The sequence below is a fragment of the Columba livia genome, chromosome 27 (genome assembly GCF_036013475.1).
Source record: "Columba livia isolate bColLiv1 breed racing homer chromosome 27, bColLiv1.pat.W.v2, whole genome shotgun sequence".
NCBI classification, from domain to species: domain Eukaryota; kingdom Metazoa; phylum Chordata; class Aves; order Columbiformes; family Columbidae; genus Columba; species Columba livia.
This window is the reverse complement of record NC_088628.1, coordinates 1,311,801-1,335,512: the sequence shown is the minus strand read 5'-3', so window position 1 is coordinate 1,335,512 and position 23,712 is coordinate 1,311,801. Positions and strand designations below refer to the sequence as shown.

At 50.6% G+C, this 23,712-nt stretch overlaps 1 protein-coding gene across 2 annotated transcripts; it reads left to right on the top strand.

Annotated features, from left to right (window-relative positions):
• Positions 1–143: 143 nt before the first annotated feature.
• Positions 144–20,082, top strand: HOMER3 (homer scaffold protein 3). Of its 2 annotated transcripts, XM_065042554.1 has the most exons (10): positions 144–679; positions 8,018–8,162; positions 9,483–9,639; positions 10,501–10,632; positions 11,047–11,154; positions 14,016–14,137; positions 15,004–15,160; positions 16,007–16,117; positions 17,123–17,203; positions 17,981–20,082. In XM_065042554.1, exons 2-10 carry the CDS (start codon positions 8,149–8,151, stop codon positions 18,167–18,169), a joined length of 1,071 nt encoding a protein of 356 aa, XP_064898626.1. In that variant the 5' UTR covers positions 144–679; positions 8,018–8,148; the 3' UTR covers positions 18,170–20,082. The 2 variants fall into 2 exon arrangements, with proteins under 2 accessions (XP_064898626.1, XP_005505522.1); XM_005505465.3 differs by lacking the exon at positions 8,018–8,162 and having other exon boundaries at positions 149–679.
• The last annotated feature ends 3,630 nt before the right edge of the window (positions 20,083–23,712 follow it).

The following is a 23,712-nucleotide window of genomic DNA, read 5'->3' as shown; positions in this document are numbered from 1 at the left end:
TTTGTTTTCAGGGGTAACCAGCGCCCATTAAATCTCTGTCGTCCGGCCCCCCGGAATCCCCAGGGTGCGGCGGGTCGGCCCTGCCCGGTTCTGCCCGGCTCTTCCCGGCTCTTCCCGGCAGATGGTGCCGCCGAGCCGGCCCCGGCCCCGGGAATAAAGTCGGGAGAAGAAGCGGAGAAATGTGACCGAGATGGGGCAGTTGGTAGAGGGAGGAAACGGATAGGGAAAGGGGGGGGGTGGAAAAAGAGAGAACAAAGAAATCGCGCTCCAGAAGGTGGCTGCACTCTGTAGTTTTGGGCTTTGTCTACCAGGGCTTGCAAAAGCACCACCTAATCCCGCGGCTCCCCTCCCATGCTGGAGGGAAGGCGGGATCCTGGGAGCCGGAGCGGGGGAACCGCGGGGCTGGGCGGCCGCGGAGCGGGGGTTCGGGGTTCCGGGGCTTCCAGCGGCCCCTGCCCGCGCTGCCCCCGCACTCCCGGGGGTTACTGAACCTTTCGAGCCACCAGCAAAACTAGCAAGATTTCAAAGTGAAATTCCGGAGGAAATTTAAAGAGCATCCGGATCCGGAGAAAGACAGAAAGAAAGAGGAAGGGAGAAATAAATCAAAACGTGGAGAGAATCTTGAGGCTGCTGAAGGAAGGACGGGAGAGAAAGAAGCTGACACCCAGGCAGAGATGGGGTAAGGCTGGCAGTTTATTATTCTTGAATTGCTTTTATTATTCATGGCCGCTCAGCTATTTTTAAGGTAATGGCAAAAGAAATGAAGGTTTTAAATTACATTTTTTACAGATTGCAAGCTTTAAAGTTTAGACTTGCCTTTTATTTCATGGGTTAGAAAGTAGGTAATTGCAAGTCTCTGCAACTTCTTTAAATAAACTTTAAATACGTAAGGGAAGCCTCTAGTGATCTATAGGTTGTGTGAATCCACACTGGGAGGCTGGGTGGGACGACTGGAGCTGGGATGTGTTCACAAACTTTTCCACAACTTAGAAATAAGGGATTTGTTTGGCTGTTGTGACTTTGGCATTCAGTAAAATGGATCCTGTTTGCATTTCTAAATGGATAAGTAGCTGATTGAAAATCCCTGATAATTTAGCTTATGTTCCCCCTCAGATTTTCCAAGAGTGAAATAATGCTGCATGGATGCGGCAGTGAATTTTGGCATGGAAAGAGGAGCTTAGTCTGGTATTTAATTTATGCCCTAGTTATAAGTCTCAATCATGTAACTTCAAGGACGTGGCATGTTGTGAGTTTCTTGTGCAATAAACTCGGGCTGTTTGCAAGCTCAGTGGGTCGGTAAGAAGCCTGTCTGATCAGCTCCCTCCAAACCTGCGGGTTTGGCAATGCAGGAGAAATAAATAACATTCTTCAGGGCTTGTTTTCCTATTGCTAATTTTCCTCTTGGACTATCTAGATAAAGTTATAGAACAGTCCAACACAGATTCAAGAGGCAGAAAAAGTAGAAGCAAAGAATCAAAAATGACAGCAGCGTGGATCTGGCAGAGTGTGTGCTGATCCAGGTTTGATCAGAAAGTGTCCCCGTTCCCCCACGGTCTACAAAGTTACTGTAAAACCCCTAAAACTGCCAGGAGGGGTTTAACAAGCGGATAACTCGGGACTAGCACTTTATTAGAGTTAGTGGATGAACCCTTGGAGCGACCACAGCGACACCCGGCAGCTGTGTGGTTTCTTTGGAGGGTCACCAGCTCCCATGGAAAATGTTGAGACCGTGTTACTGTCTCGGTCTGCTTAGATTTCACTGTATAATTATAGTGGTGTAGTAGCAAAACTATTTTTAAGCCAGAGATGACATTTCCACCCCAAATTCCTTATTTCCACTTAACTCCTGAGATAAAAGTGTCTTTTTGCTTGTATGTTGATCACGTGGGGATATTGGGTAGCTTTCAGCAGTATTTAGATGACTCTGGATACAAAAGACATTGAAAGCACGTCAACTCTTACATCACTTTCTGGCAGTTGATTTTAGTTAACTTATTTTTAAAGAAGGGATTCTGGTCTCATTTCTCCATCTTAGCCTTCTTTTTAACATCATGTTCTATTTTTCATGGCTAAATTCTCTGTGGACTCCTTTGGAACCACTGGGCTGTAGATATTAATGCATTAGCACTTCCTTTCTGAAGAGGACAGTTGTAAATAGCGCTTGATTCTGAGGGAGTTGGATTTAGTTAGGTGCTGGCTGAGTCTTCAATGGACGCTTATATTTCTGTGACTGCCGATTGCGTTGTCAAATGTATGTACGGGTAGATGCAACTTACTAGCTTCTCATTTGAACAGTATAGAGTTTACCCACTTGTCATGTATATCAAGCAAATTAATTCGCCCACTGTTATTCAGACTGTCATGCACTGACCTCTCTGCTGAACAGGCGATTTGAACTGGCCTTGTCGGGGCGGCTGCAGGTTCTGCTTTTGGAGCTCTGGCAAGGGCAGGTCAAAAATAGCAGCAGATTTTGGGGACTTGCTCTAGCGATGCTGAGCAGGAACCCATGGCTGGAGGTGCTGCGGGTCCTGGAGCTTGTACTGAAGATGCAGAATGTGTTGGAGGCATGGAGCATTTTGAAATGTGCGTGTTATCTCCGCTTCTCCAGTTCTAATTATTACTAGACATATTTTCTGGAATGTGTAAAGAATGACTTAGCTGCAGTCTGGCTCGGCTGGGTTTTTTAACTTTAATTGCTGTACAGACTTCCAGCAGTGCTCTGTGTCTCAAAGAGCTGCTGCAGCTTAGTAGCAGAAGTAACAGTTGTCCCAGGAAGGTGAATGCGCAGATTGTGTTGTAGACACCCAGCAGCACAGTGTTCAGCAGCCAGGATGCTCCGTAGATGGGGGCTGGTTTCGAAAAGGAAAAAAAACCAACACTCTCTCAGCTGTTTTGTGTCTTTAAATGCCCTTGATCCCCTGTCTCTGTGCCTGACCTTGCATGCCTGTCGCTGTTCCCCACGCTGATCCAACAGGAGCAGATTCAGCCAGGGTTCTTTTGCTGCCCTTTATCTGCAGACAGGCCATGAGCAGCTGCTTTTCATTCCTGTGCTAAGCCCTGCCGGGTAATCTCTTGGGAGCTGGGGGAGGCAGAAGGGGAGAGCAGCAGTGCTGGGGCTGCACTGTTCCACCTTTGTGGCTCTGGGGTACAAGTCTGGCCTCCTTCAGTCCCATCTGGACACTAGAAGCATCTCTGCATTTTCCCCAAGGTGACATTACGCAGCAGAGAATAAAAGCAAAGCTGCAGTTAAGAGGGCTTGAAAACCTGCCTGGCGGTTACAACAAAGGGCTGGGAATCCGTCTTCCCAAACTTTGTTCCCAAAGCAGTTTTGCAGTTCCATGTCTAACACTCAGTGTCCTGGGGTCTTGTGCCCAAATTCTAGATAGGCAATATCAAGGTGTGCTCTCTGCACCTGTTTCCAGTGAAGCAGGAGTTTCCATAGGCTCTGCAGGGAGTTAGACCCAGTCCCTGGCTCAGGGAAAGGGTTAGACTTTGGGGAGAAATGCAAAGGGAAAGAGATGAGCTTTGCCTCTCATTAACCCACACTTCTTCCCCAAACAGCACTGACACACAGGCAGCAGCTATTGAAGCTGCTGAGGGAAGATAAAAGGAAACAAAGACAGCAGTGGAGGAGGAGGAGGAGATGGGTTCTCATGCCCTCTCTGTGCTCCAGTTCTGCCTTTTGAAATCTGGGGCTCTGTCTGTCTAAAACACATATTACCCCCTATCCATCCTCGCTCAGATGATCCGGACCGTGCTGCTCTGGGGGTTTTGGCAGGAGCAGAGCCCTGACGCAGCTGCTCAGCCTTCCCGCTGACTCAGCATGGGGCTGGGCTGGGCGCCAGTGCCGAGCACCAGCTCTTGGGGACTCTCACCTGCCCCTTTCTGCTCTGCACAAGCTGCTCTGCAAACACCCAGCCTGCAAACCAGACCTTGCCAAGAGAAAGGGCTTTTTGGGAAGGTTGCGGTGAGACCTGGGAAGTCCTGCTGGGGCTGGCAATGGGCCTGTTATCAGAGGATGGCCTCTTTTTTGGGGTGCTTGCTCATTGTGGCTGCATATTGAGCCCAGCCACACGACACTGTGCAAAAATAGTGTTTGTAGGTCTCTGCGCTCTGAAGGGATCCTGCTGCTATCAGCAGCAACATTGCACCCAAAAGCCCTTCCCTGCCCTTGTGGCGGAGTGCTGGTGTGCCTGTGCACCACAGAAACAAGTGATTCTGCTGATCTGGTACTCTGTGATTCCTTGGAAGGCGTTTTTCGGTGTGGTTTTTAGATGAAGGGGGATCACAGACTGCCTCGACGCAGAGCAAAGTATTTGAAGTGATTATTCTCTCTGCTGCCAAGTGCAGAGATGCTCCTTTCTCTGACAAGTAAATGAATATCCCTGCAAAGAGGAGCTGCAGTGAGCGAGAGGAGGTGCAGGCTGGGGAGCAGCGTGTGGACTTCGCAGAGATGCCCTTGGCTGAACCCCATCCAGCAGCACCAAGGCAAATGCAGTTAACGTGGGCCCCGCTCAGCCTCCCCAGCACCTTCCAGCTGCTGCCTTCAGTGGCTAAAATACTTTATTTAAAACCTCAGACCTATTCACTGTTTGTGTCCCTGGAGTTCTTTGAACTTAAACTCACCCACTGAATCTCTCTTAAAACTCTGTACTTGTGTCTAGGTTTGAATGCTGTTCTTTTGTCACTTTGGAACTGAAAACGGGTGGAAACATTAGTATAAATTTGGAGAATGGTGACTCTAAAAGCTGCCCCCTCCAGAGCAAACAGAAGGTTTTGTCTCTCTGGTCATGCAGCAAAGGGTGGGGGCAGGTGAGCAGGATGTGATAAGCAATTCAGTTAACTAAATGGGCATGTCACAGCCAGGCAGAAAGGGCTGTGAGGCGAGAATTACTGAGAACAGAAAAACAAGAGCATCTCAGTGGGGAAAATCTTCTGGATTGCACAGAAAATCTGAGAAGAACAAGGAAAAAACATCAGTCAAAAGCAGCTGTGCAGTCAGAAAGAGAGCCCTCCCCAAGCCGGTGTAGAAGCTATTGAGCAAAGACATGGCTGGCTGCAAGAAAAGATCCAAAGCAAACAATAAACCCCTGATTTCTTCCTCTCCCTCTCTCTTTTCAAAGAGGTCTGGCAGGAGGGCTGGGTTTTAGCAGCTGCCCTTAGGTTTAGGAACCTGCTGAAGAGAGAGCGAGCCTGTAACCGTCAAACAGGATTTTCCCAAAGAGGTGCTATTTGCATTGGAAATACCTCGAGAAGATAAAAGCAATAAAATACAGTTTCTCTGAGGACACTGTGCGGTCTGAGGGCCCCAACAGGCAGCTGAAGTTGGGGTAGGTAAAACGTGCTGCAAGGGACCGAATTGATGCCATCTGTGCTCCTTGGCACGGGGCAATGCTTCTCCAGGGTCTTGGCATCGCGTCCGTGCGTCCTGACCTGCCGAGGTCCCTCGTCCAGCCTTAGCGAACTCGGTCCCTTTGGCCTGTTCGGTCCATTGCTACTCTGCTGAGGCCATAAATTAAGAGGACAAATAATGATTTGCTTTCCTGGCAATGGTGGAAATAAGCAGCTATTCATTAGGAAATCAATCTGGATGCTGTAGAGATGGCAATAATGTAAGAACCGAGGTGGAAATGAGACCAGCATGCGCTTTTACATGTCGTCTTAATGACCACTGAGTCAGAGAGTCCAGGCAGTGAGCAAATCGGAAACGATTGATCCAAACTCCGTATTCACGTGTCCTCCACAAACAGTGACCTCCTTCAGCATCTCTGTAAGGAGAAGCCAGGAGAGGAGGCAGGTGGGTCTTTACTGAGCCAGCATCCTGGAGCCAGGTGCTTTGCTGATGTGGAGGAAACATTAGAATAGTTCGATCAGTTCAATCATCATTTCATTTTCAGCTGTTCGGTTTTGCTGGCAGCCTGGTGCTGGGATATTAGGGCATATTCACTGGGGACAAGTCATTTTTAAGCTAGCAGTGGGATGTGGGATATTGAATTTTGCCCTTTCCCCCTGGGCTGGGAACAAATGCTGACCTGGATCCTGTCCAGTTGCCATCAGGCGCTTGCTGATCATGTCTCTGTCTCAGCCAGATCTTTGTCCTTTTAGTCATTTGCTTTGGTTTTTCTTAATTATCTGCGAAGGACAACCCTGGGGGGATGTAAGTGGTTTTATTTACACATGCCCTTTTCACTGCTGTGTTTGCATTGTTATGGGAACTCCCAGCTGGGAGCAGGAAAAGAAGTGTCAGCATTTAGGGATGTGTATACACTTAAAGCACAGGGGAAAAGAGGGCTGTAATGGGAGAGAGAACGATTCGAATCTGAGGCACTTTCAGGACTATTTTTAAATGCCCGGTAGTGGTTTTGTCCTGCCTGTGTCCCCACCTCGCTGATCCACTCCGCTGTGTCAAACCCTGCCGTGGTTCTTTGCTGCCAAAGGAACCGTGGAAAGGGTGAGGTAGAGCCATTTGCCATTTAGTAAGCCGTTCGTGTGTTCTTAGAGATGTGCCTGGAGATTTGCAGACTTTCTTGCTTTTCTTCTCTCTTGGTTTGCATTTCTGCCTCCTCTTTCTGTCTGTTGTTTTGTTGTACTCCACCACTTAGGCTCTAGGAGAGCTTTTGTAGCATTTGCTTTAACCTTGTCAGACAAGTGAGCACTGAAGGGCAGATTTCCAGGCTGCCCAGCATCCTCGACAATGAAATTCTACTAGCTGGGTACAATTTGTATTATTTGATGGATTTTAAACAAACAGAATGCTTTTTTTCTTTACACAACCGCTGCAAAAGGAGCACATTAATATCTCTGTGCTGTTCCCAAGCTGAGCATAGAGCTGTTGTTCAGCTTTACCTCCAGAGCTTAAGCAACTGCTTCCTCGAAAGCCCTGTCCCCGTGCCAGCCTGGCACCATGCTCAGGTAGTTGTGAGAAGGCAATAACGTGCTGGCCTCATAAAACAATCTCCAGTCACTGTGACTAGAGACAAAACAAGTTGGCAGCAACTGTTCCCATTTGCAGTGAGGAAAGGGGAGACGCGAAAGATCATTTCAGGAGATTCTGCAGATTTTGCTTCCCTGGGAGGGAGGCGGGTGCAGGGTTTCCCTCCTCGGCAGCAGGCAGGTGGGGCTGCCGACGTGCCCTGCTGCTGCTTGCTGTTTGTTGGAAGCAAAGCACATCTGGTGTGACTGGCAGCCGGCCCATTCGGAGAGTCTGCGAGGCTTTCGCATGTGTAACTGGAAGGGATAGGTCTCTCGCAGACAGCGTGAAGTTTTCTTGCTCCGGGGAAGACCATGAGGCACAAACAAATGCATGAAGAGTGTTGAGACAGCAAGTGATTACGTGAGGCACAAAAAGTACAGCACTCTTCTCCATCTACGCTGTCAGTGTTTAATGTTTCAGTGTACCCGAGACCTCGAAAAGAGCACGTGAGCCCAGGGGCTGTGTGGGGCGAGGGAGCAGCCAAACCAGCCTCAGGGGAGCAGAAAAAGCATCAGCTAATCCTCGTGAAGACGGGCTTTTCTCCTGTCTGACAGGCCTTCCAAGTGGCGTTTTATTTCACGCTCCCGGTGCTCAGAAGGAAAGTGATGCTTGGTCAGGGGGCTGTTTGAAACATCACTTGGTCCGAAACTTGCTGCCGTCAGCAGGATGGTTCCCGTTGACTCTGGGTGCAGAGCTCACTGCTGAGCACAGGAATAGCTGCCCGGTGTGAGGGCTGATCTCAGAGGAGGGTTTTCCGTCATGCAACCAGCATCACGTGTGTCTGACTGGAAACCCTAGAGCCTTCCCGGCTCCTCCGTGGCCCTCTCCCAACAGCCAGCCCCTGCTGCCAAAGGGATTTACTCCAGTTACACAGCTCATCCATTTATCTCCCATGACAGGGAAGAAAACTTGGTCAGTGATGAGAAATCATTACAAATTACAAGCTTTGCAAGTTTGGGACAGACAAAGCTCCTAAATGCTGCCTGGTTGATCGCTCTGTCTGTGCTCTGTGTGATAAATAACAGCTGACTTTTCCATCGCTAGGAAATGAATCACTGTGGAGGGAAAACCAAAAAGGAGGCTCAGTCCAGCTAGGAGACCCGAGAAAGAAGCTGTTGGAGGAGAGACATGTACTAACTGCAGTGGCCTCTAGTCTGTCTTACCTTTACTAACAAATGTCAACGACTAGGTAATGTCCTTCCTCTGTTCTTTCTGACACAAGCCCAGAATTGGGGCTTAAGGTACAAAACCATCAGTTTCTCCCTGCTCTGTAGGTACTGTGCCTCAAAGGTTAAGCTGTGATCCGTGTAAAAATTAGTATCTCTTAGTGCAGTCTGGAAAATTTGAATTTCATTTAGAAAACAGACTGTGGATGAGTAAAACCAGTTGGAAAGGATGCTGAGACAGGGCTGGTTTACACCCTGGTGCAGTTTGCCTCTGGACAGGAGATCCACGTCAGCGCTGTAACCTGGGAACAGGCTTGAAACCAGGAGGTAGCAGGGAGCCTTTTATTTCCGTCCTAAGTTCTGGTAATGCATTCAGAAAGCACCATGTACAGTTGTCTTTGGATTGATGGGAAGGTCTGCTCATTGCAGCTGCGATGGCTTGGAATGGGGAAGAAACAGAGATGTCTGGATTTGGGGGCTTGCATGTGGCAGGATTGTGAGTGCACCTTGTTTGCAGCTGTTGTGGGGGTGTGGGATGTTTCCAGTCACATCAGGTTTCAGTAGGTTTGGGTACAGAGTATGGCAATGGAAGACCCCAAGCCCTGGTGCACCTGGGCTGTTGTGTCACGGAAGCATTCCTTCCTGCCTCCTGACACGCTCAAGTTACATCCTGATGCCCGAGATTCAGCTTCTTATTTCAGCTCAGATATTACTGCTTACAAAACCAAGGCAGTGCTTGGTTCAGTGCTTTCTTGCAGCAGCTGCACATTGTGCGGTGAAGTGTTTCCTTTAATTCATTGTTAAGTGACTTGCTTGTAGTCCTGTGATGTGACCTCTCGCTGCAGGATGCGCTTCCCAGGCGTGAGTCAAGGGAGGAAGAGCTGTGCTGAGGGGAAGACGCTTTTTGTGCTCACATCCCAGACACATCCTCCATCCATCCATTTCCCTAGAGCTCCAGCTTGGAGATATCCTATGAAGTACAAACAATACTGCAACCAGAGAAATCGTATACTGGTGAAGAAGAGGGCCAGGGATGTGCAGGGTTCCTGGGGAGGGCACAGAGAAGCCCAGAAATCTTGGAAAAGCAACTTGCAGGAATGCCGGAGAGTTTGGGTTGTGACTCTCCTAATAAGAAGGGACAGTAGATCGTACGGGGGAGCAGAGATGCTGTGTCCTTGGGGGCTGCAGCACTTTGCATCCAGTGTCTCAGATCCCTGGAAAGCAGGCGAATAGCAGAAGTGCTGCTGGTGGTGCATAATGCAACCCCGGTGCCAGGAAATCGTGCGGTTCCCCCATTGCTCAGTTCCCCTCTGCCCTCACAGCCCCGTTTGTTTCTCTTGCAGGGAGCAGCCGATCTTCAGCACCAGGGCTCACGTTTTCCAGATCGACCCTGCCACCAAACGGAACTGGATCCCAGCCAGCAAGCACGCCCTGACCGTCTCCTATTTCTACGATGCCACGCGCAACGTGTACCGGATCATCAGCGTGGGGGGCACCAAGGTAGGGGACAAATGCTGACAGCATCGCACAGCTTGACAGCGAGTTTTTTTTCCAGCCAAAATCTGTCGTGGAGCTGATAGTTTTGGTGTCAGGTTGGTCAGTTCCCCAGTGTGGGCTCTGTATCCTCTTCCCTGTGGAGAATAGAAGGTAAAACTCCTGCCGTGCTCAGGTGTGTTTAGTGCTAGACACTGGAATCCCTGCTGATGGAAAATGTGCCCCAGGGTCTGGTGCCATCCCATCCCACTCTATTCTCAACTTCAGCATCCAAAATAGAAGTGTTTTTTGAGAGCCTGTGCTAAACCATCCCCTGTCGGAGGGTGCAGGAGTCTCAGGCAGTCAGTTTGGTCACTTCCACAAAACACTATTAACTCTGCCTAAACTGTTCTTGATAAACTGGCTTGTTCTTGAAGGCCTCTGACGGCAGAGATTCAGCAGTCTTCCCAGGCAGTTTATTTGGTTCCCCTGACTCGCAGAGAGTGTTTCGTAATACCTAGTCCTGACTGCTGTTTAAGCCTTTTTTTTCTTACTTACCATGAAAATGGAGAACATTAGAAAGTTGTTCTGTCCCCAGAGACAGCGCTGCCTCTTACTTCTCTGCTGGCAATGGAGGAAGCTGATGATACTAAGCCTTTTTGGTTTTTTTTTCTTTTTCAGTAGACACCATGATTTAGAATTTTTTGTGTCACAAAGCCATACTAGAAAGACTTCTGGCCATCAGAAGCCTAAACTGTTGTTTTAGAGATTAAAAGCCTGAGCTTTCTACTCCTAGTTCCTAAATGCACGGGGATTAGAGGGATTAGTCCCACCCCACCACTCCAGGCTGGAGCTTTCTCTGACTCTGGTTGTTGCCTCTCTCTGCAGGCGATCATCAACAGCACTATCACCCCCAACATGACCTTCACAAAGACATCCCAGAAATTTGGACAATGGGCAGACAGCCGAGCCAACACCGTGTATGGCTTGGGCTTTGCATCGGAGCAACATCTCTCCCAGGTAACGCTGAAGCTGCTGGCAGGAACCTGCTCCAAGCAGGGGGAATGGCCCTGAGACCCTGGAGAAAAGACTTCAGAAACCTGATGTAATGCTGCTACCACTGTGCTAAAATCTAATGCAAGGTGCTAGGAAGAGCTTTAAAATAATATTGGCAGAGTGTTTTGAGCATCACAAATGGACTTAGGGCTTCGGGCTCAATTTTCGTCATTGCAACTTAGTGAACTCCACAGCCCTGAGTGCCAGAATCGTGGGCAGGGGCAGGAATGGGCTATTCCCTGAATTTTATTATTAATTGAAGAGAATTAAAAACATGTTGAATGAAGCAGCAAAGGGAGGAGGAGTAATGCAGACATTAATTATAGTTCGTTTTGCATTCCGGCGTAGCACCAGAGTGACTTTTCCACTCTCCTCTAGTTTGCAGAGAAGTTCCAGGAGGTGAAAGAAGCGGCTCGTTTGGCGAGGGAGAAGTCCCAGGATAAAACAGAGCTGACCAATCCTGCCCTGAATATCACATCTCACCAGGTAACGCTCAGTGTGAGAGTCACAGGCAAACAGCACGTGGGAGTGCACATCGCCTGGTTGAAGATCACAGCAGGGAAGATGTGGCATTTCCAGCCATTTTTCTTCCTTTTCTGGAACTGCAGAAGGTTCTTCTCCAGGTGTCTCTGACAGGTGATGGTGCTGACCATGGAGGTCCATGAAAAGACAAACTGATTTCTTAGAGCTGGTGACTGAGGAGCCCTGGCCAGACTTTTTTCTCCCATATTTCCGATGTGGAGGAGAAGCTGAGCTGTGAGAACAGAAATTCCTTGTTCCCTTAGGAACTGTCCCCTATGGTGGAACTGTCTGCATGACAGCCAGTCATTCAATTTTCTTTCCCCCAGGAGACCAAGCCAGAAAGCTTAAGCCCATCACAGATCATTCTCACATGCCTTGCACTTGCAATTTTTACCTTTCTCCCTGTGTAGCTAAACCAGCCCCAGCAGCAGCGGGATGCAGGGGCGCGGATAAGCCATGGAGAGCTCTAACTCTGCTTTTTCCCCTGGTGAAGCAGTTCCGTGCTGCTGGCAAAGTTGTGCTCCCAAATAGTTCATTCCAGAGGTGACTCTGCATTTCCCAGAGCTCCTGGCAGGAGGAGAGGAGCTGTGGGATGGAGGACGCTGCGTTCTCCGGGTTGAGTACAGATGGAGCAGCAGCAGAGGAGGAGGAGGGAGTGCGAACGGTACCTTGGCCTGCAGGGAAAAGAGGGGGAGGTGGAGGCGGTGGCTCTGCAGAGACTGGAAATGTCATGTGGGGTGCAAAATGGGGAAAATCTGCCCGGCTTCTGGTTCCTGCTGACTCTAAGCCCCATCCTAATGAGTGGCAAATGAAGAAGGGAGTAGGGTAGAGAATTCATTGCAGAACCCAAGTTTTAGGTAGAAGACTCTGGTCAGAGATTTGTGGCCAGCTGCAACCACGAGAGCTCTCCTGGCCAGGAGGTGGAGGCTGGGAGGAGAGATACTCCTCTTATCCTTTTTACACTAGGGAGAACTCATCAGGTGCTACAACAGGACATGAAACACAGATCAGAGAAATGGCCTAAGGCTCCGGTCCTCCTTTCTTACCTGACTCAGCAGCATTAAAACTGCCACAATGGGAACCCATGCTCACTTTTCCCATTCAGCCTTATCTCTTGGTTGGACACGAGCATGCACAGCCCCTGCCTGCAGCCATCTGGCAGCCAGCGTGGGGACACGTGCGGTGTCCCCTGCCATGTGGGCACGCAGACCTTGTCCTGCCTTCCCCAGCCGGTGCATACATCAGCCCATCATCCCTTCTCCCGCTGTACCACTCGCAGTCTCTGCATTAACAGAGCTTCAAAAATGAGTTTCATCCTTGAATAATTGATTGTGTTTCTGTTTGCAAGTGAGCAGAGAGCAGATCTGTCTCCTGAAATTAAATCAAGGCTCCCTCATTTTCTGCATTTGCACTAGTTTACTTAGGCTGCGGATTTTCAGAGCTGGGGAAATCCCAGGGTAGCAGCTCTCTTCTGTCCTCTAGGGCCTTTTAGGCCAATGTCCATCCCATTTAGCATCCCCATCACAGAGTACATCACTGTGGATAACATAAGCAACAAAACAGTGTGGAACATCTTCAGCTGTTAACAGTTTCAGTTGGACTCACAGTAGCTCAACACACCAGAAGAGGAAACTTCTGCCCATTCTCTCCCTCAGTTTCCCCAGCTTGTGGCAAAGGCGAGACAGGGTTGTTTTGCAGATCTCACTTCTCAGTCACTCTCTGGAAGGCATCACGAAGCTGGTGGTCAATACATCTCCTGGCTCTATATATAGATGTCAGCCGACTCCGAAGGCAGGTGGTTGTTTGAGTGCTACCTATGAACTCCCACAGGATCACCAGCCACCTGGTCACAGCCCCCAACTTGGGATCCCAGAGACTTATCACTCAGAGAATCTTTTTATAGCTCAGTTTGCCCTGTCAGTGCCAAGCTGCTTCCCTGCTGAGCGAGGAGACCATGCAGACGGGGTGTTCTGGGAGCGGCAGGGGATGTAAAATCTGTATATTATCTCTGCTCTGCTGTCAGTCCCCTCCAGCCCAAGAGGACGCGTTGTTTGTCTCTGCTAGCTCTGTGCATGGGAGTATGGAGCCATAGGGAAGGGTATACCTTGGTGCAGGGTCTGTGAGTTTCCTCTCACACCTTTCCCTCCCTTGAGACTGAAAAACACTGTCCCAATGGCACCTGGTGTCCAAATTCAAGGTGCAAAAGCTGGACGTGTGACTGAACCCAGGTGGCTTGGCAGGTCTGTGTTTAGAGTTTATTAAGTCTTTCCACTGCTCTGATAACCAGCAAGAAAATCCTATTAAGAATTCAGCAAAACCCAGAAACGGCCGGCTTGAGCGGCTCGGGGTGTTGAGCGCGGCCGCGGGACTCGGGTTACCGGCTGTGACATCGCTGGCATTTCTCGAGGCGAAGCTGAGGGCCAGAGAATTCGGTACCTCCAGTAAAGACAGCGCGTGCGAGCTGTGAGCCCACCTGCTTGGGGTGTTTGTGCGCGGGGATCGCTGCCCCAGCCAGAGGTGGGGAAAGGGAGCAGGGCAGCCACTGGAAGAGCTAAGCACTAACCCCCTGACCCAAGAGAAAGCCCTGTGTCTGCACAAAAGTCCTCACTGTGCCATGACGGGTGCTGCTGAGCCAAACATGAGGATCTTTGCCTGCCCTTGTTGTGTAGACAAGCCCAGCGCTACCTGGGAGTTGGGACTGAAAGCTGGAGTTTCTCACAGGAGTGCAGGGGCTGAGAACTAGCCCCGTGAATGAGTTTGCAGAGACTTTGTGGCCACACCGATCACACAGTGTTATCACAAACCACCTTTTCCTCATCCCCCAGGTACTTCCCAGCCCCATCATCAGCTCAAATGGGCCAGGAGAAGATAAACTATTCCGGAGCCAAAGTGCCGATGTTGAGATAACAACAGAGAAGGAGCGGCTGAAGAAGATGCTTTCAGAAGGGTGAGGCTGCCACAAGTGCTCTGTGCTCTGACTCCTCAGCTATCTATTCTGCCAGGATTTGGTGCATGTCACTGTCATTCCAAATGCTTTTGACCCAAAGCTACTTCTTTAGGTAGCCAAGTAATGCCCCATGTGTGCTGCTGCTCAAACCCTCCTCCCCAGTAAAAAGTTATTCCAGCTTGAAGGTGAAATTGCTGTTCAGGCAGTGTGGGAAGGAGAATGCTTTGTGCCTGCAGCGGGGATGAGTCGATGCCAGTTATCTGCAGATCAGTAGTTGGTGAGACCAGAAGATGTTCACACTTTTCCAGCTGGCCCAGGGCTGCGTTTGTGTTAATTCCCCTGATTCCAGCAAAGTCCCTGCTGCTTCCGCTCTTTGTCTGTTCAAAAGACTCTGGGCTGGATTCTGCTGTGTGGCTCCTGTTGAGCTCCCAGCTGAACACTTACAATATTTTTAAATCAAAAGCAAGTGTCCTTTGCTACCCTCTCCTGAGTCTGGAGCGGTAGGGTTTTATTCAAAGCAAACTCAGATGTAATAAGGACTTTTTTTATTGAATTCACAGTCCCATATTGCAAAGCTTCTTTATAGTAGCTGTATGTCCCCCACCCCATTAATCTCACAGTGTGGTTTCTGCAGTTTCAAGCACACGTGGCCTCAAAGCCGAATGTTATCCAGGGACAGAGGAAAGAGATGCAGATTCAGGGCTGGAAGAAGCATTTGAATTTGGGAAGTGACATGAAAGCCAAACAAAAAACAGGGAGCTGCCCAGCACTTCCAAAATCGCGGTTTCAGCACATTTTAGGACGGGCAGGGGGAAACCTTCACGTTCTTACACCCTCCTGTGCACCTCCCCTGTTCTCTCACACAGCTCGGTGAGCGAGGTCCAGTGGGAGGCTGAATTCTTCAGCCTCCAGGACAACAACAACAAGCTGGTGGCTGCTCTCCATGAAGCCAACGCCAACGTGGACCAGTGGAAGAAGCAGCTGGCTGCTTATCAGGAGGAGACGGAAACGCTGCGGCAGCGGGTGAGCACAGGGGCCCATACAGAGCAGGTCAGAGGAAGCCCCGTCCCAGAGCCGTGTGCTGCCCTTGGGCCTGTTCTCCCATCCTGCATGGGCCTGGCAGAGAAAACATGTTGAGGAATAAGGCCATGTAACTAGGGAGCTCTCACACGGGCTCCTGTTTTCTGCAGAGCAAGTTGAGGGTGTGCTGAGACGCTGTGGATAAAGGGAGGAAACCAGAGCACAAAGTCAAATACCAGCTTCCCTTCACATTTTTTGGGGGTGATTCCCAGCTGCCAGCAATACTGAGAAAGGTCCGTGCCCTCCCTGAGCTGGGCAATTTTCTGCCCACTGACAGGAATGATGAAGATTGCTATTTATGCTATAATTAGCTCAAATCCAAGCTGCAACATCATGAAACCCGGGTGGTGTGGTACAAACAAGCCCTTGTTTGGTTGGAATAAAGGGATCTTTTGACCTACGTAATGTCAGAGAGGCCACAGATCAACTGAGGAGGCCTGTGGGCATCTACGCAGAGGAGTGGCAATCTCTGCCCGGGGATGTAAATGGAGCTGGATCCGGCCATCACTGTGGGCTGAAGGCTCATGTGCTTGATGTCAGCCAGTCGAGCTTTGCTGGTAGTGAAATCCTGCAGAGAAAGCAGAGGCAGAGTCTTTAGACTGAGTTTTGCTGCAGCATGATCTAGGCAGAGCAGAAGGAGAGAATTTTTTCCTAACAGCCCCAGGGTGGGAGCTGCTACCCTGTTGTAAGCCTAGTTGGGTTTGCAAGGAACCCGAAATGTGACAGAGAATGACTGGGGGTGATAAGGTGTCAGGACATTCCTGTATCTCTGTGCTTCCTTCCATGTAGGTAGCAGAGCTGGAGTCACAGGGTGCTCATGATTCCTCCAGTGAGAACAACAAGGAAGAGCTGAGCCAAACCCTGGAGGAGCTGGAACTACTGATCAAGGCTAAAGACGAGGTAATACCCCACAAAGCAGAGTAAAGCCTGCAGCTGGGTGGCCTGTCAATCACCAACGTGCTGTCTGTCATTCCAGCTTGTATGTGATCAGATAGCACCCTGTGCTGTTGTACAAGCTGCTGTGCGAGCCAGCAACCTCTGTGAGCCAGCACAGCCCTCTCAGGACTCTCCTGCCCCAGAGAAGCAAAGCTGAGAGTAAAGTGCTGGGAGTTTCCTGTGCAAATAGCCTTGAGTGGAAAATCTCAGCCACGGCACAAACGTCAGGGCTGTGTCTCACCCCTTCCCCACTCAGCCGTCGGCAGCTGCAGTCAGCTTCTAGTGCAGTAATTGCTTCTCACTTCCACTGCATTTAAATGAGTGATTTAAAGCAGAGCCTTAATTACAGAGGCAGTGAAGGAGGGGAGGTGTGGGGAGGCTCTCTGACTTGCACGTCTGCAGGCTCTGGTGGCTGCGCTTCAGTGGGGGTGTGGATGGAGCCTTGGGGTTGGAGCCACAAAGTGAGGATTGGAGAGCAGAGGTGTGTGGGGGTTGGCAGGTGTGTGGGGGTTGGTTGGGGTTCCCGATCCTTAATGAGATCTCTCCTCCCACTCCCCAGCCCACCCAGGCTGGAGGAAAACCACTGGAACAAGGGTGTGCAGAGGCTTTTGCCCAGCAACTGAGCAGGGACCCTGGCCCCAAGAGCCTGGGTGGGATCTGATCTGGAGCAGGGACACAGCAGGGAGCAGAGGACACTCAGACGGTCATCATGATTAGGGACTATTGTGGTGTAATCCCAGTTGGAAACTCTGTCCCAGTAAAAACCAGGATAGGGACTAAGGGCTTAGAGAGAAGCAGCAGGTACAACAGAATTAGAAGGTTAGAAATGGAGGTTTTAAAATGGGGAGTTGAGTGCGGTTATGTGATCCTTGGAGAAAGAGAAGGGGCCTTGGTTGGGGTCTGTGGTGGGAGCTGGCCCCGATGGGATGGGGTGGCCCTGACGTGATGTTCTCGCTCCCTGTGTTTTAGGAGATTCAGATGTTAAAGAGCCAGAAATGTGGCCGATGGGAAGCAGAGGGTGAGCGTGAGGAGATGCTGCAGAAGCTGCAGGTAAGGATGGCAGATCTGGGACACCTCAGCACTCGAACTAGATGGATCCATCCCTGTTTCTCCTTCAAACCAAAGAGTGAATGCTGCAGAGCTGCTGTGCCTGTCTCTGCCTGTGGATGATGGGAACAGGTCCTTGCCTGTATCTCTGCCTTCTTCCACACTCCCCGTATCCCTCAGATATATGACGCGAGGCATGATTAGCTGGCAATAGCAAACCCAGCCTTCTTGTGCTCTCCTCCAGCACTCGCAGTAGCCCATGACGTGGGACTGTGGCAGGACTGGCGGTGTCCCTCGTCCCTCCGAGGTCTTGTGTGGGTGGCTGGGTGACCCGGGAGCAGAGCTCTGGCTCGGTCTGGCTGGCAGGAGAAATGCAAGCTGCTCTGCTCCGCAGGGCGAGGACACAGATGGAGGCACAGTCTGTTGTGCAGTCTCTGGGGGCATTGCCTGTGTTTACCTCTGAGCTGCTGAACGAGGGGATGGGCTGTGGGGCTCATCCCATACACACGCACCATCTTTCACGGCAGAATAATATCTCCAAGCACCGTCAGACCTGGAGATGACAGGCGTGCGAGGAGATCTGCATTTATAGCTTATACGTGTGTGGTGGAGAGCTGCAGCTGGAGATAGGGATGTCCCTTGGTGGAAGAACGGTTGGAGGCCTGGGCTAGCTGGGTGTGGGCAGCCTGGCCCAGGGCTGGTTTGTGGCGATAAGGGTGGTGTAAGCAGTGTCTGTTAGTGCTGGGAGCGCCACCTCACTGTCCTCGTGTCCTTTGGCAGGAGCTGGAGACACGCAACGCAGAGCTGGAGCGGCGCCTTCACCTGGCCGAGCAGACGCTGGCAGAGACCCTGGCTGAGAGGGAGAAGATCCAGAACGAGGTCACCAAGGTGGCAGAGATAATGGATGTGAAGATATTTGAGCTCAGTGAGATCCGGCAAGGACTAGCCAAGCTGGTGGAGAGCAACTGAGCAGCAGCATGTTCCAAGGAGACACCTCCAGAGGAAGGGACCCAAGCTGGGACTGGGTCACTGACAGCGATTACAGTCACAGAACAGCCTCGAGGCCCATTTGGGCAGGTTACGCCAACATACCAGCAGCTGCCTGGACGGTGTGAGACCAGCCGCAGCCACGTGCTGCCCGCTGAGCGCCCGGACAGCGGGCAGAGGGGACCTGAGCTCCCCAGTCCTCCACAGGGAGCATCGACACGTCACAGTCAGACCTCTCTGGACCCTGCCGTGGCTGTGGCACGGTCCAGGCAGCAGCTGTCCCTGTGCTGCCGTCCCAGCCTCCCCACCACACTGTGTCTCCAATATTTTTACGGTTTTCTAGGGGAAGGGGCTGAGCAGCCTTCGTGTTTTTTCAGTAGTTTTTTAGGAAACCACTTGCCTTTTGCAAATAAGCTGCCTGTTTCCCCACCTAGGGAGGGAGGGAGACGTTCTAGCACACCAAGGACAACAGTTCCTCCTTTTCCTCTTCCCAACCCTCATGACATCGTGTCTTTCCAACAGGATCCATTAGCACTGGTCACTGTCAGGAGCTTCCAGAGGCAGCAACGTCCCTGCTGCAGAGAGGGCACTTGTCTGCCCACGTGTCCTTTCACTGTTCAGTCACGTCCTCCAGAGAGAACAGAACTGCAGGTTTTAAAGCTCTTACTAGTGTAACCCAGTGGGATTTAACGACTTGTGAAAACTTTAAGCTGAGAAGAGTAGAGGCTTGGTTGGGAAAGGGGCATTTGAGAAATGGGCCATACCTAAGGGGATGGCCAACAAACTGCTAGATTGGTGTCTCTCCTGGCCTCCAAGGGCTGCAGTTAATTGAAATTAAATGGAGCAAATAGCAGTTGCTCTTGGTTTTCTCTTTTTTTTTCTTCTTTCTTTATTTGTTAATTGGGAAACAGTCCACAGAGGTGTCCTGCTCTGTGTCAGCCAAGCAGCATTCCCAGAGGAGGGGACGGGTCCCAGCTTGCCGCGCTTGGCCGGATTAAACGAGAACCGGAGGCGTTTGGAGCACGCTGGGACCAGTGCCCCGCAGGGCCTGTGGGAAGTTTGTTGACTTGTCGTAGATGTTGTCTAGTACCAGGAATTGAACAGGACCTGAGGGAGGCACCGCAGAAACCTGGAAAGCTGTGTCCCCCCGCAGCACCCGCTGCACCCCCGTAGTTAGCTAGGAGCATGCTTAGCCCTGTGCTGAATGACGAGCAGTGTCTGTGTAGAAGTAGTTAGTCACCTTACAGGAGTGTCGATGGATTTGGATTTTGTTGGTTTGTTATTTTTATTTTTGCCCTCTTTGCCACTAGAAGTTAGGCAAAGACAGGAACGCCTTGCAGGTCTGCGGAAACTCTGGCACTTATTAAGCGCCGTCTGCCAAGTACCAAGCTCTCCGCATGCCACCGGCCCTCGGCAGAGCTGTGGGACGTGATGTGGCTCCTCGGGGCCGCCTCTTCTCCCCCTCGCCCGGTGACCACGGGAGGAACCCACCGTTCTACGCGCTGCCTGCGAGTCCGAGCAGGATGAGCTCTGGCACCTCGGGAACCTGCTGGTGACTGTTCTTGCCTGGGCAAAGCTCTTCACTCTCCCAGGGCTGGGGAGGAAGCATCGAGATTTCCAGACCTGCACAGCCAGGGAAGGACTTTGCTGTTTGAGGGTTGGGTGGGGTTTTTTGTTGGTTTTTACTTCTTTTTTTTCTTTTTTTGCATGAAGTGTTCTCACGACTGTATGAGCCTGGAGCTACTGTAGTAATATTTGTTTCAGGGTATTTAAGAAGGGAAGGAAGTAATTGGGTGGCAAAAGTTTCTAGGGACTTGTTTACCACCCCATGCCAGTGTCCATATTTTATTCCTACAGGAGCAGCCTTCTTTTGAAATAGAAATCGGCTCCAAGAAGGGTGTGTTTGGTTTGCATCTCCGTCACTGTAATATGGAGGGAGGAGGGTGGGATTTGGGACTACGGAAGAAACTGAACAAATATTTTTGATGTTCTGTACCGGTCCTTTCTCACACTTCTGTGGCTGTGACCCACAAGGCAGCGATGGGTTTGGATCTATAAATTCTGGCAGATCAGACCATTTTGGAGCCGCGTGTTTTGGCCAGTGCCCGGGTTGTGTTGCTCCTTGCCAGGGGCTGACCGGAGCTGTGTGCCCCGCGCCTGCGTGAATCATCCCTCCCCTGAGAGGCCATGTTCGGACCATTCCCAAAACTGGAGAGGGACGACTTGGGTCAGGCTGCTGCACATCCCAGCAGGGCAGATGCAAGCTGCAGCGCGGTGCTCAGCGGAGACGGCAGCCGTGATGCCTCACGGTGCTGCCCAGGACCGGCCTTGGCCTGCGGCAGGCAGCAGGAGAGCATCAGACCCAGCTCTTATGCTACTGAAGCCTCTTCTCATCGCTTATGTATTTTATATCCCCAAAGCACAACTTGGCATCACTGTAGAGCTTCGACCTGCAGCAAAGACAATTGGCCCATTGACAGTGTAGGTTGAGTGCAAGAAGGACTGTGAGTCATGAAAGAAAGTCTGCGAGTCATGCAAGAAGGTCTGCGAGTCATGCAAGAAGGACTGTGAGTTGTGCAACAAGTCACAAATATAAGGAAACCTGCTGCGCAGCTTTGCTCTTCCATTGTCAGGAATTGGGAACAGAAGCCATTTTCCTTTACACTTTCCCCGGGGGTGCTGGTCGCAATACTCTTCCTTGCCAGAATAATCTGAATAGCGGCTTTTTGATTAGATGTGTCCTGTGCTTGGCATTTGTTCCAAGTCTTTTATTGAGGGCAGTGTGATGGATGGTTCCGCAAGGCACTTGCCGTTGCTGTCTTCCCCTCTTCTAAACTAATGAAAATTCATTCATCACCAGCTATTTCCACAAATACCCTAAATGTGCAGTTAGCAGCGAGACAACCCTCCTGTAGAGGGGATAGCAGCAAAAGACTAATTCCCTCTGCCCCACTCTAGCGAGCATTTTGAAAGGACTTCAGTTGTGTCTCAGAACAGCAGCTCTAACACATCCCCACCATCCACTTTCCAACCCTCGCCCCTTCCCTCTTTATGCTTCTCGTGCTTCAAAAGGAGAAAATCTTGTGTTACAAAAGCCAGGCTGCAGTTTTATGTTTGTGGCTGTCTCATAATAACAATTACTGTCAGCAGCGAACTAACAGCGGCTTCCTTGCCGGAGGAGAAATGCTACTGATTGCAGGTACCTTGAGAGACCTAATTCTTTTGGCAAATGAGGATCTTAATTATTCATAGACAGCCCAGACAGAACATTAATAAAGGGAACATGGGGGAAATGGCTCATGTATGAGATCAGGAGGAACAGATAAAAAATCTTGTGACCTTCCCCTCTTTGCACTATGTTCTGATGCAAGGTGGGGTTCTCTGCTCTGCATCCAGACCTGAGACAACGTCCTTCTGACCAGCTCAGCAAGACGAAACGGAGCTTTGCTTTTCCAGGACATGCTGATAACAGAGCCTCAGAAAAATAGGATGTGTTTAATGCAAACCCCATCCAACGGATGCTAATCCCAGCCCTCCAGGCTGAGCAGGAACACAAATCCAGGCCAGATCCAGAGCTGACCTGGCAGCAAACCCCCACACCTCTCCAGCCTGCGATTCCTCCTCCACAAAGCACAGAATTACCCTCCCTGAAGGACTGTTGGACTGGAATTACCAACATCTCCAAGGTGCCTGGAGAGCCAGGAGAAGAACAGACCAGCACAGCCCAGGCTGGTTAATGCCCTGACTCCACTGAGTGATTTAAAACAGGAGGTAAAAATCATTCTCTTCTCAGAAAGCTGCTGCAGAGCCCCCTGGTAATATGTAGTTTGTTGTTAGGCAGCCTCACATCAAAGTTACTTAACAGATTGTCTTTGATATCTGTGTAGTTGGGAGAACACACTGAAGCAAGTTCTTGATGGAGGGAAAGCAACCAGGCACTTTGTTTTACATCTCCAAAGCATCCAACCTAGGCCAATCTGTAATTAAATAGCACCATTAATGAAAAATAGGTGACCTAACCCTTTTGAGCTCCTGCATCTGGGCTGCAGAGATCAGCTGCTCTGTTACTCAGAGGATCGGTTATTTTTAGTTCCAAAATGGTCTGTTTACACTTGACAGCACAGGCAAACGTACTCTGGGAGCACAACACCCCCCCATGCACACGCTGGAAGACAATTTCCGTGTGCACCAGAGAAGGCAATTAAATGTGTGTTTTGGAAAATGGCCATGAACACGTAATAAAGCCCCCCAAATCCAATGAGGTTCACAGTCCCCTTTCCCAGAGTAATTTATAATTATTATCGCTATTAGATTTTGGTGTGTAAAGGCAGCTTCTGCTCCAAGGGAAAAGAACAGGAGCTACAGCACTAATCATCTCCACACAAGGTCCTGCCTCCTCCATCAGCTTCTCTCCATCCTACCAAAAAAGCAGCAGCTGGAATAACGCTGGGAATGAGACCTTTGTGGTAAGAGCGAATGACATTCTGGACACAAGAGCAGCTGCAGCAACAGGTAACGTGCGGGAGCAGCATTTGCTGCACCATTTGCAGCCCCTCTGCTGAGCACAAACCCAGAAAGTGACAATCGAAGGTACCAAATTCAGTTTCCTCGGGTGCCACTGTCCCCATGGCATCACCTCTGTCCCCGTGGTGTGCAGGGAAGGGCTCTGCAGGTGGCAGCACTGGCTCTTCCAGGGGTTCTGTCCACTCTGTAGGTCACTGGGACTTGCACAGCCTGCCCCCAATGGGAATTGTCGCCCCAGCACTCCTCCTCACCCTGTTGCTGGCTTATTTTTCCCAAGGGCTGGTAGACAATAAGCGAGAGTCGATGCTGAATATCATCGCTGCCTTCTGTTTCCACCCATGCTGGGCTAACAGGGTTTCAAATCGCAGCAGGCAACAGAGAATATTTCACTCTGGCCTTACTCGCTGGAGATATTAAAGTCCAGACCTTGTTATGGGTAGATGAAAACAGTGTCTGAGCCTGGAGATGGGTGACATGAGTGCCACCTCTTCTGCAGTCTCAACATGGGCTCGGGAATTCAGTAATGATACTGGGAAGTACGGAGCAGAGATGAAGGGATGGGGATGAGCTGCTGCAACAGGCGGGCGCTGCGCTCACAGCTGCTGTTTCAAGGCTGGAGCAGAGTCTTCTGCTCCCTGACAACTGCTCTCCCTGCCAGGGTGACGGGAATCCAAAGCGAGTCACGCAGGGATGGGTTCCCAGGAGACACAGCTGCTGCAGGGAGCGGGGATGGGTATGAATGAAACAGCCAGCGCGGAGGTTTTGTTAGCATGGAGGGAAAAGAATATCCAGGTATTCCTTTGCTCTGTCCCATTTTTGGAGTCCTGGGAGGAACTGGGGGAGTTACGGTGTCAAGCATGTCGTACCAAGAGTGAAAACACGTCTGGGCAGCTGCAGTCGAGCCCTAAATGAGGGTGTGTCATGGATGAGGAGTTTAATCAGCAAAAACTGGCAGGGAAGAGCTTTAAGGTGCAGCAGGGAAGGTGAAGATTCAACAAAAA